We start from the raw sequence: 12,263 nt of genomic DNA, 5'->3' as shown, positions 1-12,263 counted from the left end.
TGGACAGTTTTTTTTTTGTTTTTTTTTTTTTTTTGAGAAGTGATAGAAGAGATTCCAATCACTTTGCACTTATTCAGAGGTGTCAGAGCCCTGGTCCCTCCTGGAGCCCCTGGTGAGCGCAGAGCCTGGGACATGTGGGTGACTTGCACCGTGTCCCCAGGCTGGCCTCCTGCTCACCATCCCTCAGAGCGACTGCAGGGAGATGGTGTCCAGTGGGACTGATGGTCCTCTCTGCTGGGCGAGCCTTGCTTGGTGAACAGAAGCATGACTTGTGCTCTGGGGTGTGCCAGGCTGGGGGTCAGTGCCAGGCCAGGGCTACAGCTGTCCTATGCGGGAGCCAAACCTACAGTTGCTCTGAACTGAGTGCCCTTCTTAGCCCTGCAGTGCTGACCAGGGGACACACCGGTCACTCCCAGGAACAGAGCTTCGTTCCCTGGGCTGCCTGGCCATAGCTGCCCTGCTGATCCCTAGTCCTGCACTCATGCTCTCGCCCTGGAGGAGTCCTTAGAAGACCCTATTCATAGTCTCTTGTCCACACCCATTAGCCCTGGGTACCTCAGCTCAAGAGCACTCAGGCCAGGGCCTGCTCGTCTGGGGCTCTCTGGGTCTGGCACCACGCTTGCTTTCAGCATGGCGCATGCCCAGGCAGAAGGAGAAGGCAGGCCCCTCCCTCCCTCCCCTCGACCCTTCCATAAGGTTTGCTGAGGCCTCCAAACACATGCCTCAGGAGACTTTCTCTCCGTGGGCCTCAGACGGCCACATTGGGAGCCCTAAGCCCCCTCAGCCAAGGGCTGGTGGTGGAGGGGAGCCCCTGCCCTGAATACAGTACTGTCCTGGGGGGCCCCTTGCCCTCCAAGCCTCAGTTTCCAGCTTGGCAGCGTGGGGTAAGTAACCCCTCTCTGCTGCCTGGTGGTGGAGTCATGAAGGGAGGTGGGACACGGAGCCCACGGGGCTGGCACCGTGAGTGGTTGTCAGTGGTCGATCCGAGGCCTTTCACCTCCTCTGCCCTTCTTTCCCTCGGAAGCTGCCAGTCCCCAGGCCTGAGCCTGACAGCAGGTCTGGAGCTAAAGCAGCCATGCTCCTGCGGTGAAGGGTGACTGGCTGGGCCACAGCGGCCTCTCCCGTGGCCTCCTCCCTCTTCTGGGCCTCGGGGTGGAGAGATGCCTTCTCTCCCTTTCTTCACTCTCTCTCCTGCCAAGCAGGGCTGGCAGCCTTGAAAAGGCACCTGGGCTGGAGGGCTGGGTGCCAGACATACCCTTTCTCCTTCAACACTGTGGCAGCTCCTTGCCAGGCAGCCCTGGACCCCAGACCAGGACCCCCAGGAGGGCCCGCTGCAGCCACCCCGCTGCACAGCCTCTGCAGCCCTTTCCCTCACCGTCAGCTGGGGTCTGCTGGGCCTGGACCCCAGCCCCTCCTGTGCAGCCGCCTGAGCCTGGAGCTCATTAGCTCTTCTTATTAAATCCATCTGCTCTGCCTTGAAGAATGGCCCAGAGACTCCGTGCTCCCGCCGCGGGTATGTGAGGGGGAGGGCTGTACACAGACTCCACTGTGTGTGCCGGGTGCGGCACCCTGCAGGGCAGCGGCCTGGGCATGCTGGGTGGGTGAAGGCCCTGCCAGCCTGGAGGCCATTCCCGTGGGCTGAGACTGGGATAAAGTGGGCCTCCAGGGCACATGGGTCAGCTGTTCTGCCTGTCACTGACGAAGCTGCTCCCTCCTCCCCGCCTAGGAGTGCATCATTGACGAGGACTGCGGGCCCAGCAGGTACTGCCAGTTTTCCAGCTTCGAGTACTCCTGCCAGCCGTGCCGGGACCAGCAGACAGTGAGTGTGCCCAGAGACCCTGGGGCAGCAGCACCTGAGCCATGGGGGCCCAGGCAAGGGCACCTGTGGGAGGAGGCCAGCAGCCCACGGTTCACAGCTGGGCTTCCCGAAAGCCTCCTAAAGGGCCCCAGCACGTCCACACTTGAAAGAGCTAGTCCATGGTGCCCGGTGGGGCTGACTCCTGGGGTGACCAGGAAGCCGTCTGCAGACATGCTGCCACCCTGCCCACCCAGTGATCTCTGGGCCCATCGCCTGCCTCATAGATACCAGAGATAGGGGGAGAGGGCTGAGGAGGAGGCCCCACCTCGTCCCTTCCCTGGGGAAGACCCATCCCAGCTAGCGACAGCAGGGCAGCCCTTGGGCAGGGAAGGGGCAACCCACCCCCACGTCTTCCTCCCAGTCTGCTCTGCGGGGTAGAAGGGGGCCCACAAAGAAGCCAGAGCATATTCCAGCTGGAGGTTCCACCAAGAAGCAGGAAGCCAGGGAAGAGAGACTTTCCCTCTGCCCAACAGATGCTTTGGACCCGGCCATATATAGGCTTTCTTGTCCTTTCTGTTATTAAGGCAATCACACGGCCTGATAGGGCTTCCCAGGTGGCGCTAGTGGTAAAGAACAGGAGACAGGAGACATGGGTTCAGTTGGGACGATCCCCTGGAGGAGGGCATGGCAACCCACGCTAGTATTCTCGCCTGGAGAATCTCATAGATGGAGGAGCCTGGTGAGCTACAGTCCACAGGGTCCCGAAGAGTCAGACACCACTGAGCAACTAACACTCCCTCCCTCCCTCATAACACATTTAGGAAGTCGAGGGCTTCTTGCTGCCCCACCTGGCCCTACCTGTGCTTGGGCGGCTGCTGGGTGCCACACACTCTGTGTGATTCCAGGGCCGAGGCACCCAGGGCCTGCCCATCCACGGGGCTGCCCAGGCTTGGGCCTTCGTTTAGTCAGGCAGTCAGATTCACGCTGCTGCCTGTGTCTGTGGGCCAGAAGCCATCTTCCTACCTGATAACAGGAGGCGAGGTCCAGGTCTGTGGGGGAGCCGAGGCGATGTGACCGTCCTCTGTGAAATCTCGAGCTGTGCAGGACTCCTGCAGATGCCATGCTTCCTCCACCTGCCCAGCCCTCGTCTCCATCCCCTTGGCATCCCTAAAAGGCCTGCAGACCGAGGAGCTTGGTTTCCTCCTGTCTGTAATGGGAGGAGGATGTGGGTTCGCTGACCTGTGCTGTCTCCAGGATCAGGAGTAGGAACAGGCTGGGCTCCCCCAGGTCTGTGAGCAGCTGGATCGTGTATCTTCCCTCCTCCTGCAGCTCTGCACCCGAGACAGCGAGTGCTGTGGAGACCAGCTGTGCGTGTGGGGTCGCTGCAGCAAAACTCCCGCTGCAGGCGGCAACGGGACCATCTGTGACAACCAGAGAGACTGCCAGCCGGGGCTGTGCTGTGCCTTCCAGAGAGGTGCGCGGGCTCCCCCCTGGGTGCTGGGCAAGCCCCGTCCCACGCGCCAACACACTGGGCCTCCTGGGACCCTGCCCATGCCATCACACCTTTTTAGGGACTCCCTCCTGGGCAGGGTCCCCAGTACTCATTGGTATGCGTCTAAGCCCCACAAACTCTGCCTGGGGCCAAAGGCCAGCTCTCTGTGTCCTTGTCTGTTTTTTAGGGTGGGGGGCTGTGATGCCTAGAAACTTAATTCTTTCAGGATGCATGAGCCTGAGGGAGGGACACCCCCAGATGTGTGGATGAGGGCAGACCCTCACCCTACTCCTCATCCCCAGGCCCGCCCACTTTCTTGCCAGTGGGCCCCTTTTCCACTGCCCCCCCAGGTGAGGCTGGCTCAGCACTCCCCAGCCCCTCCACTGCCCCAGTCCAGCGGTGCCCGCTGCCCCAGCTTTTCCTCAGGGACATGGCTTGCTGGTAGCATTCCTCTGGGAGCAGTGGTTGCTCCTGTCCTTTCACTTCACTAGACCCTTCAGTTGGCCTTCCAAGGCCTTCGCTGGGTCCAGCTTACTTGACCTCCTTTTCTCTCCACTCGCTCCTCAGGTCTTTCGGGAATCTCATTGCCTCCCTTTCCCACCAGCCCAGCCTCAGGCCTTTGTTGGTTGTGTACCCACCCCCCTTTTTTCCTGTTTTTCTGTTTTATACACACATACACACACACATACACATACACTTTTCATATTTTAATCATACAAATATATTTTCAATGTAGGAAGACTAGAAGGTACAGATAAGTCTTATCTATATCCTTTCAGATTGTTTTTCTTTGAACACACATATATGTATTTTGTTACAGTAATTCCTACCTGTCCAAAAATACTTCAATGCCCTTTTCTAGTCTCAATTTCTTCAGACCTCTGGCCTCAAAACCCAGAACCAGCCCGTCTCTTCCAGGCAGTCCTAACTGCTCAAGCCTTCTCAAGCCTTTGTTCCCTTCCGAGCCCATGCTGATATTCTTGTTTCCTACCATTCCATGTCTTCAATCCTAACCTCTACTTTGGGGTTCACAGTGGAAGGTGGGAGGCCGCACCCCATTTCTCTGATCCTTCTCTTGGTGCCTGCCTGCCTGGTGCTGGGCATGCAGAGGTGACTCTCGGCTGGTCCTAGGTCTATTGTTTCCTGTGTGCACACCCCTGCCCGTGGAGGGTGAACTCTGCCATGACCCTGCCAGCCGGCTTCTGGACCTCATCACCTGGGAGCTGGAGCCCGATGGAGCTTTGGACCGGTGCCCATGTGCCAGTGGCCTCCTCTGCCAGCCCCATAGGTGAGGTCCCACCTGTCCTTCCTGTCGAGGGCCGAGAGCACAGGAGGTGCCACCCAGTGGGGACCCAGGAGCAGAGGCTAGGGGGAGATATGGATTTAAGACAGGTTTAGTTTGAGGTGTCCTTGGGTTTTCCAGATGGAGGGCCCAGTGGCGATCTCTAGAATGAGGGCTCAGGAGGTATGGCCAGGGCACAGATCTGGGCTCATCCAGGTGGGGAGTTGAAGCCTCCTGGGTAGATGCCTTTAAAAATACTGGGTGGGGAGGGCTCCCAGGCCCATCATGACGACAACCAAAGAGGGAAGAGGAGACAGAAGGTGCAGCCAGAGAGGCAGGAGGGGGCCCGGGAGAGGGGCCAGCAGAGTTAGAGGCCGCAGAGGGATGCGAGGCGTCAGGCCTGCTGGAGGCTGGTTTCTCAGTGTGCGTCTCACTCAGCGGCCGCTGCTCTGCCTTCTTTCCCAGCAGAATCCAGGGTGGCTGGGCAGGTAGATAGAACTCTGGGTCCAGCCCACGGGCACAGTGGGTGAGCTCTCAGGGGCTGCTTCTGCCTGGGGGGCTGGGCAGGCAAGGGGCTGTAAGCTGTCAGACCTTGGAGTCCTCGGGGTTGCCCCAGCGGGTCAGTCACAGGACAGACCTGCGCTAGACACAGGAGAGCTGCCTTCTGAGGACACCTGCTCACGGGTGTCCCTCCATCGGGGTGTTCAAAGGCAAGGGGTTAGGGGAAGTTGAGCTGGGGTCGTGCAGCGGGCGGGGCCTTAGTTTGAGGGCTCCCCATTTCTCCCTCCACAGCCACAGCCTGGTGTACGTGTGTAAGCCCACCTTCGTCGGGGGCCGTGATGAGGACGGGGAGAGCCTGGTGCCGAGAGAGGCCTCTGATGAGTATGAAGATGGCAGCTTCATGGAGGAGGTGCGCCGGGAGCTGGAGAACCTGGAGAGGAGCCTGTCAGTGGAGATGGCTCTCGGGGAGCCCGGGGCTGCCTCTGAGCTGCTGGAGGGAGAGGAGATTTAGACCCAGGCCTGTTGTGTGGGTAGACGTGCAATAGAGTAGCTAATTTATTTCCCCAGCTGTGTCCTTAGGTGTGGGCTCACCAGGCTTTTTTCTGTGGCCTCTTCCCAGTACACTTTCCTTCTGGCTTGAAACAACATGAGGGGCTGCACCCTTGTCCAGCACGCCTCGCCCCACTGTGCATCCTCACAGCTCTGGTGCCTGGGGAAGACTGGGGTGTAGGAGGCTGAAGCAGAACAGGGCTGCTAAACTGGTCCAAAGTATTGGCAGCTCCGCCTCTGCTGGTTGGCAGATGGCATGTTTCGTTTTGTATGACATTGCCTTGAGTGTTGTTGGGGGGCGGGGAGGGGATGGAAGAGGATGCAGAATTTCCCCATGATGGGTTTTAGGGGAATGTTGACTCTCAGACACGTGGAGAAGGATGCCCTGCTTTGCAAACGTAAACCTGTGAAAATGCAACCAGTGAATCTGCCATGCTGTTCCCGCCGTGGGCACAGGCACACGCTGCCCTGAGCTGCTGCAGGTGAGATGTCTTCTGCGTTGCCTGCATCCATCCTCTCAGCAGTGTCACTCAGCTCCTACCTCTGTGCTGGGGCAGCAGTCCACGTCCTCTCACCACAGCCTGCTGAAGCGGGGTATTGGTCTCCTTGTTGGTCAGGATCTCGGAGGCTCAGAGATGTCATCTTGCTTGCCCAAGTCACAGCTAGTAAAGACCAGAGCAGACTGCCCAGGTGTGACTCCAAGCCCAGTGCTCTCCCTACTGCTCCCCATCAGCTTCCGTGTGCCAAAAGTCCCCCCTATGAGGAGGACGAGATTTTTCTTTTTTTTGAGGTACATATGGAACAAAAGTCAACCTAGTTCACATATCCCTATAAGGTTGAACTTCTACTGTTAGAAATACAGCATGCTTGCTGTGGGGGTGGCTGTCATTCTAGCGGAGACAGAAAGTACTAAAACTGTCCCCTGTGGCAGTCAGTCACATCAGTAGCCTTAAAGGTACACATGACTGGAGCATAATATACGTTAACTTGCCAGAAACAGTACTTAGGTAATCGTAGGGCCAGGATTATAAATGAAATTTGTAAAATCACTTACCAACAACCGAAGACCATTATCAGCCACATGGAGAAAATCAAACCAAGCAAGGCTCTATGAAATATGGTTGTAATATCCAAGCTGAGAGCACTGAACTGTACGCTGTTCCATAAATGATATTTTCAGGTGTCATGGACTGTTTCCATCATGTATGCATCCAGAGTTATTAAATGTTAAAGTCACAATTGTATAAGCATGCTTTCTTTGAGTTTTAAATTATGTATAAACACATATGTTGCATTTAGAAACCAAGCATAAATCACTTAAACTACTCTTTTGTAACTCTTGGACTTTTTTTTTTTTTTTTTTAATAAATAGAAAACCCTTTCAGCCAGAAAAAATAAAAATGAACTGCATTGTCCAAAAAGGGGGAAAAAAAAAAACAAAACCTCCTCCATAATGCAAAATTTCCAGGCAACTGAAGCATGAAAATATTTTAGAAATGCTAACCATTTTTGGATGGGAATTAGTCCTCAAGAGTGTCAGTGCTTCACTGTCTCTGGAAGAGTAAATGGAACGTGTAAGCCCTTTTGGGGGCTTCCCTGGTAGCTCAGCTGGTAAAGAATCTGCCTGCAATTCAGGAGACCTCGGTTCAGTTCCTAGGTCAGGAAGATCCCCTGGAGAAGGGATAGGCTACCCACTCCCATATTCTTGGGCTTCCCTGGTGGCTCAGATGGTAAATAATCCTCCTGCAATGCAGGAGACCTGGGTTCAATCTCTGGGTTGGGAAGATCCCCTGAAGGAGGGGACACCAACCACTCCAGTATTGTTGCCTGGAGAATCCCCAGGGACTGTAGCCTGCCAGGCTCCTCTCTCCATTGGGTTGCAAAGAGTCAGACAAGACTGAACGACTAAGCACACAACACAGCAGATGCCCCTTTTGAGGGGAGGCTACTTTAATCAATTGCAGTTCCGGACCGAACACAGATCTTCAGGGACCAAATTCACAATAATAAAGCTACTATATATGAAGGTCAGGGTGATATATGGGTGATGGACACCAGATTAGACAGTATACTCATATTAAGTCAATCTTCATTAAACCCATGAAGAGTATTTTCTTCATTTAGCAGATGAAATGGGAGACTCAAAAAGCTGAAATGAAAGAGACGTCAAACAAAAACAATTATCTAGTACAGTATGCCCAGGATATACTGATAATTTAAAGATGCGATATACAGCTGTTCTCTCTTCAGTGTCCACAATCTCACCAGATGCTCAGGCCCAGGTGCTGTGATATGCCCCAGGGGTGCCAAGTTGATCCAGACAGGGTCCCTTCCCTGAGGTGTCCCAGCCGAGTGAGGTAGAGACACTGAATGCAGGATTGACAGAAGGCAAGCCATCAACCCGGCATCTGCAGTGTTGCAGGAGCCTGACAGAGCAAGCCATCAACCCGGCATCTGCAGTGTTGCAGGAACACACGGGAGCTTGGAGGAGCTGGGCGGGAACTGGCTTTCGGAGATGACAGTTGCTCAGGAGGGCGGAAGGAATAGGAAAGGGCATTCTGGGCCACAGGTGGAGGGAGGCAAAGAGGAGGGATGATGGTATAGAAGAGTAACTGCAAGTAATGCACAGTGGCTAGGAGGTGAGATAAATTGAGCATTTGGAGAAGAGGCTGAAAATTACTTCATCCAAAAATTGATTGAGTACCTACTAAATGTCAGGCCCTATGTAAGGTGTCAGGGAGATGGTGGTACATGAGATAAAACCAGGCTCCTGTCTCCTGGAGCTTATATGCAGGTATATTATCTTGTTCTACTTTGTCATCATAGCCACAAAAATGTAACAACATGAGAGGCTTGACTCAAGTAGCTGGTATATCTCTACTCAGGATTCTAAGTGGAATGTATAAAGGGGGGCAGAGTTTGGTACTGCCGGCGTCCTGCCTAGCCTTCCCAGGAAGGGAAGCAGCGTGGGAACTGGCTTTCGAAGATGATAGTTCCTCAGGAGGGCAGAAGGAATAGGGACGGTTAGGAAGATGCGAGTGCCAGACTACCGCGTAAGGGAAGTATTCACAGGGTCTGGGGTTTAGGATACGGCTATCCTTTGGGGGCTGTTACTCTGCTTACCGCAGAATGGAAAATGTCTGGGTCCTTGAATTCGTTGAGAAGGAACGCAGTCCTGCCATCAGCTATTTCTGGACTCCTTCTAAAGTCAACCACAAACAAGACAGATCAAGTGCTGTTAGTCTATGTTGTTTGAAATAATAAACAAGCAAAAGGCGAACAAAGTATAGCTTTATGAATCCCAACCCACCTGCTTTCCAGCCTGCAATGGGAAAGCAAGGTTAGAAAATGAAGGGTTTGGGTGTTTGGTACAAGCTCTGAGTCTGAGCCCCACCTTCTGCACAGGTGAGTGGCTGGCTTGTCCACCCACCCAGTCTTAGACTGAGGAGTATAATGGAACAAAAACGATTGCTGCGGATTCTTCCCAGCTTCCTCTTCATACTGTCTTCCTGCTCCCTCTCTTTACTCCTCCAAGTCGTTTCCAGCCTCCCTACCCTGTTTCTTTGGGCTTTTGACACACTCAGGACAAAGGGGTGTAAGGCAGAAGGATGAGAGCTGAAAAGAGAAACAAGGTGATCTGCTGCGTTGGAAGAGTGGGATACAGGGAGGAAGTACTCCTGGGGTCTGTGCATCCGCACCAGAGTCAAGAAAGCCGACTAGAGATTGTTTTGATAGCCAGACCGGGTTTCTAAAGGCAGAGAGCTGAGAGCCGTGGAGCTAGGCGTCGCCTCGTAGGGCTTGCGGAGAGAGGTTGCTGCAGTGGCAGCAGCAGCTCAACTGCCTCACATAAGTTGACAAAAGAGCTGGTAAGAAATCCCCTTTTGGAAGATCACAGTGTTTGGAAAATAGGTTATTTCTCTCTCTGACTTCCTATGAGGCAGAGGCAATAAAACTAACGGATGCAACTAGAAATAATCATAAGTGAACTAAGGTCAGAAGGATAAATGCCGAATCACTTAGATGTGGGATCTAAAATATGACATAAATGAGCCTATGAAACAGAATCATGGACACAGAGAACAGAATGGTGATTGCCAAGAAGGGGAGTAGGGCAGGGATTGGGAGTTTAGGATTAGCAGATGCTAACTGGCATATATAGAATGGATAAACGAAGTCCTACTGTATAGCACAACAAATGATTCACTATCCTGTGATAAACCATAATGGAATGTACGTGCGTGTGTGCGTGTGTGAGACAGTGACCTCACCACCACCAACAGGACGCTGCTCTTTGCCCTCTTCCTTACCTTTTCCACCATCCATAGAGCTAGTGCAGAAAGAGCCAGTGGGGAGTGGGAGTGTTGACCACTGCCTCCTTCCCTTGCTAAGCAGAGAGCATCACATCCAGCAGGCACTGTGTGTGTGTTGAAGGGTGGAGACCTTTGAATCAGATGACTGAAAAACTTCATCAGATTGTTTGAATAATGCAAAGTGACTTAAAAGTTACAGAACTGCGAGTCCTCTTCCAGTGTGAAACTGTATTCAATAAAACACAGCTGGTAGGAAAAACAGAACCACTCTACTATTCGTATCTCAAAAAGGTGATATTTCAGTTGGTTACTTCAGCATTATAAAAGCCTGAACATGAAGTATGCCCTCTATACTGGTGGAAGGGATAGGTTGTGAACAAAGGAAGCAGAGACAGAACATGGTACTCACCTTTAAGGCAAGGTTCTGGGGCCCACTGATCCCCTGACATGGTAAATTCTCAGGCCCTGACCTGTGACCAGTGAGGGAAGCAGGTGGTGGTACTATCATGGGGGATGGGCAGAACACCCCTCCCCAGCACTCTTTCGCCCTCCTAACTTGGCCCCTAGTCTTTTCTAAATGGTTAAACCTGATTTAATGCACTCATGAATCTGGCACCTATTGTTTCTGAGTAAAGTTTCGAAAATTAACACTGTATCTAACCAAATGCTCATAGCACCCCCTTCCCCACAAAGGACACTGAAGGAGCATCTTCTGATGTCCTGTACACCAAGCCTATGTGACTACAAACTTTATTTGGGTGGTGAACTCCTTTGGAAACCTGATTTTTAAAAAAACATTTACTAGACCCCTAGAAAACTATACATGCACACAATTTTGCCTTCGATTTAAGGATTTTTTGGCCCTAGAAGGCTTTTGACTGCTAGTGACCAAAATATTGTTTTGCAAAAATTAGAAATTGCTTAGGTGGAATACACTTAGCAAAAAAAAAATATCTTACGAATTCAGATTATCTTCTATTACATACTGTCTAGACTATAACTTGCAAGTCACAAGTGCAAGAGTTGGTTATTTTTTATGCTAAACAAAGGGACAAAATTCAGAACAGCAGCCAATTGAAAAGGAAAAACTAGCAAATGAACCAGAATAAAAGATTTTATTGTATTCCATACATTCACAGGTCACTTCCAGATTTAGCAGTAACACTGCAGTGCTCTGATACTGTGCACTCTTCAGCTCAGACCATGCTGGAAATCTGTAGCTGTAGCTGTCTAGATACCATTCCTAACAGAGCAGCCTGGCAACCAACAGCTAATTGACTGGCAGAATTCACTCCCATTTTCTCAGAAAGTTAAAGGATCGATACTTTCCATTCCGTTACAAAAGAGATTACCAAACACTGTGTAGTATAGAGTTCCTTCCCTGACTCTTTTTTATCTTGTTATGGACTGCTATCCCTTAGTTTGAGAAGCAGACGTTTATCTAGCAAACCTCAGTACAGACCAGCTAAATAACCAAGGCAGAGTAGTGAAAACATAGCTCTTTTCTTTGGCCAGAATTCACCCCTGACCTTCAGCCCCTGCCACAGATATGCAAGTACTTGGTTCTCACTGAGTGTGCCTGGCTGACACAAACTCATGTGCCCCACAGTAAAACCTCTTCAAAACTCTGGTGTAAGCCATGGGGGGCAAGGTCACACTTTATTGCACGTGGCCTGCCACAGCCTCAGAAGATTCAGTAGATGAGTGATCACCAGGTTCCACTGTCCCTTGGCTTAGAGGTGCTCACTTGATTCTCTGAGGAAGGCTGACACATGAATCTCTTCACCACAAATTACTGCTTCCATTGCCACGAATCAGTTTGAAATCACCATCCCTTTCTATTGAGATTTTTAAAGTGCAACATGGCACTGAAGAGCAAAAAGCTTTTTCTTTTCTATAATGAAATACACATTTTCTTTACTCTTGGTGTTTGTAATATGCCTGCAATTAGAAGCAGCAAACATGAAACAAACACAACACGGGTAGAAGGCACAGGATGAGGAGCAGTATGGAAAGTTCACTATTTACTCTTACAGAAACACCAAACCAAACAAGGCCCCAAACCCATTTTGTTAACAAATCGGTCTCCTCTGTTCCACAGTCAGTCCTTGAAAGGAGAAACCACATTTACTAACCCCTGTATCCCAGGTAAGCAGGCCTGTACCAGAACCAAGTAGCCATCATGTTGCACCAGAAAATCTAAGTGATCCGAAAGACAACTCGTTAACAAATGCTTAACATTTTCCTCTGAGAATACCATCAAGTCTACTAATCCAAACCCAGAAAAATACTGCCATTCAATTTAGCAGAATGCTACATAGTCTATATGGA

At 51.8% G+C, this 12,263-nt stretch overlaps 1 protein-coding gene across 1 annotated transcript in view; it reads left to right on the top strand.

Annotated features, from left to right (window-relative positions):
• Positions 1 to 6,958, top strand: part of DKK3 (dickkopf WNT signaling pathway inhibitor 3) — a 51,174-nt gene extending 44,216 nt beyond the window's left edge. The window contains exons 5-8 of the mRNA XM_018059550.1: positions 1,727 to 1,819; positions 3,128 to 3,272; positions 4,422 to 4,578; positions 5,365 to 6,958. Of these exons, the coding sequence (XP_017915039.1) occupies positions 1,727 to 1,819; positions 3,128 to 3,272; positions 4,422 to 4,578; positions 5,365 to 5,584 (615 nt within the window). The 3' untranslated portion in view covers positions 5,585 to 6,958. The remainder of the gene's footprint in view (positions 1 to 1,726; positions 1,820 to 3,127; positions 3,273 to 4,421; positions 4,579 to 5,364) is intronic.

The sequence above is a fragment of the Capra hircus genome, chromosome 15 (assembly GCF_001704415.2).
Source record: "Capra hircus breed San Clemente chromosome 15, ASM170441v1, whole genome shotgun sequence".
In the NCBI taxonomy this organism is placed as follows: domain Eukaryota; kingdom Metazoa; phylum Chordata; class Mammalia; order Artiodactyla; family Bovidae; genus Capra; species Capra hircus.
Note: the sequence above shows the minus strand (reverse complement) of the source record. Positions and strands in the feature narration are given on the sequence as shown.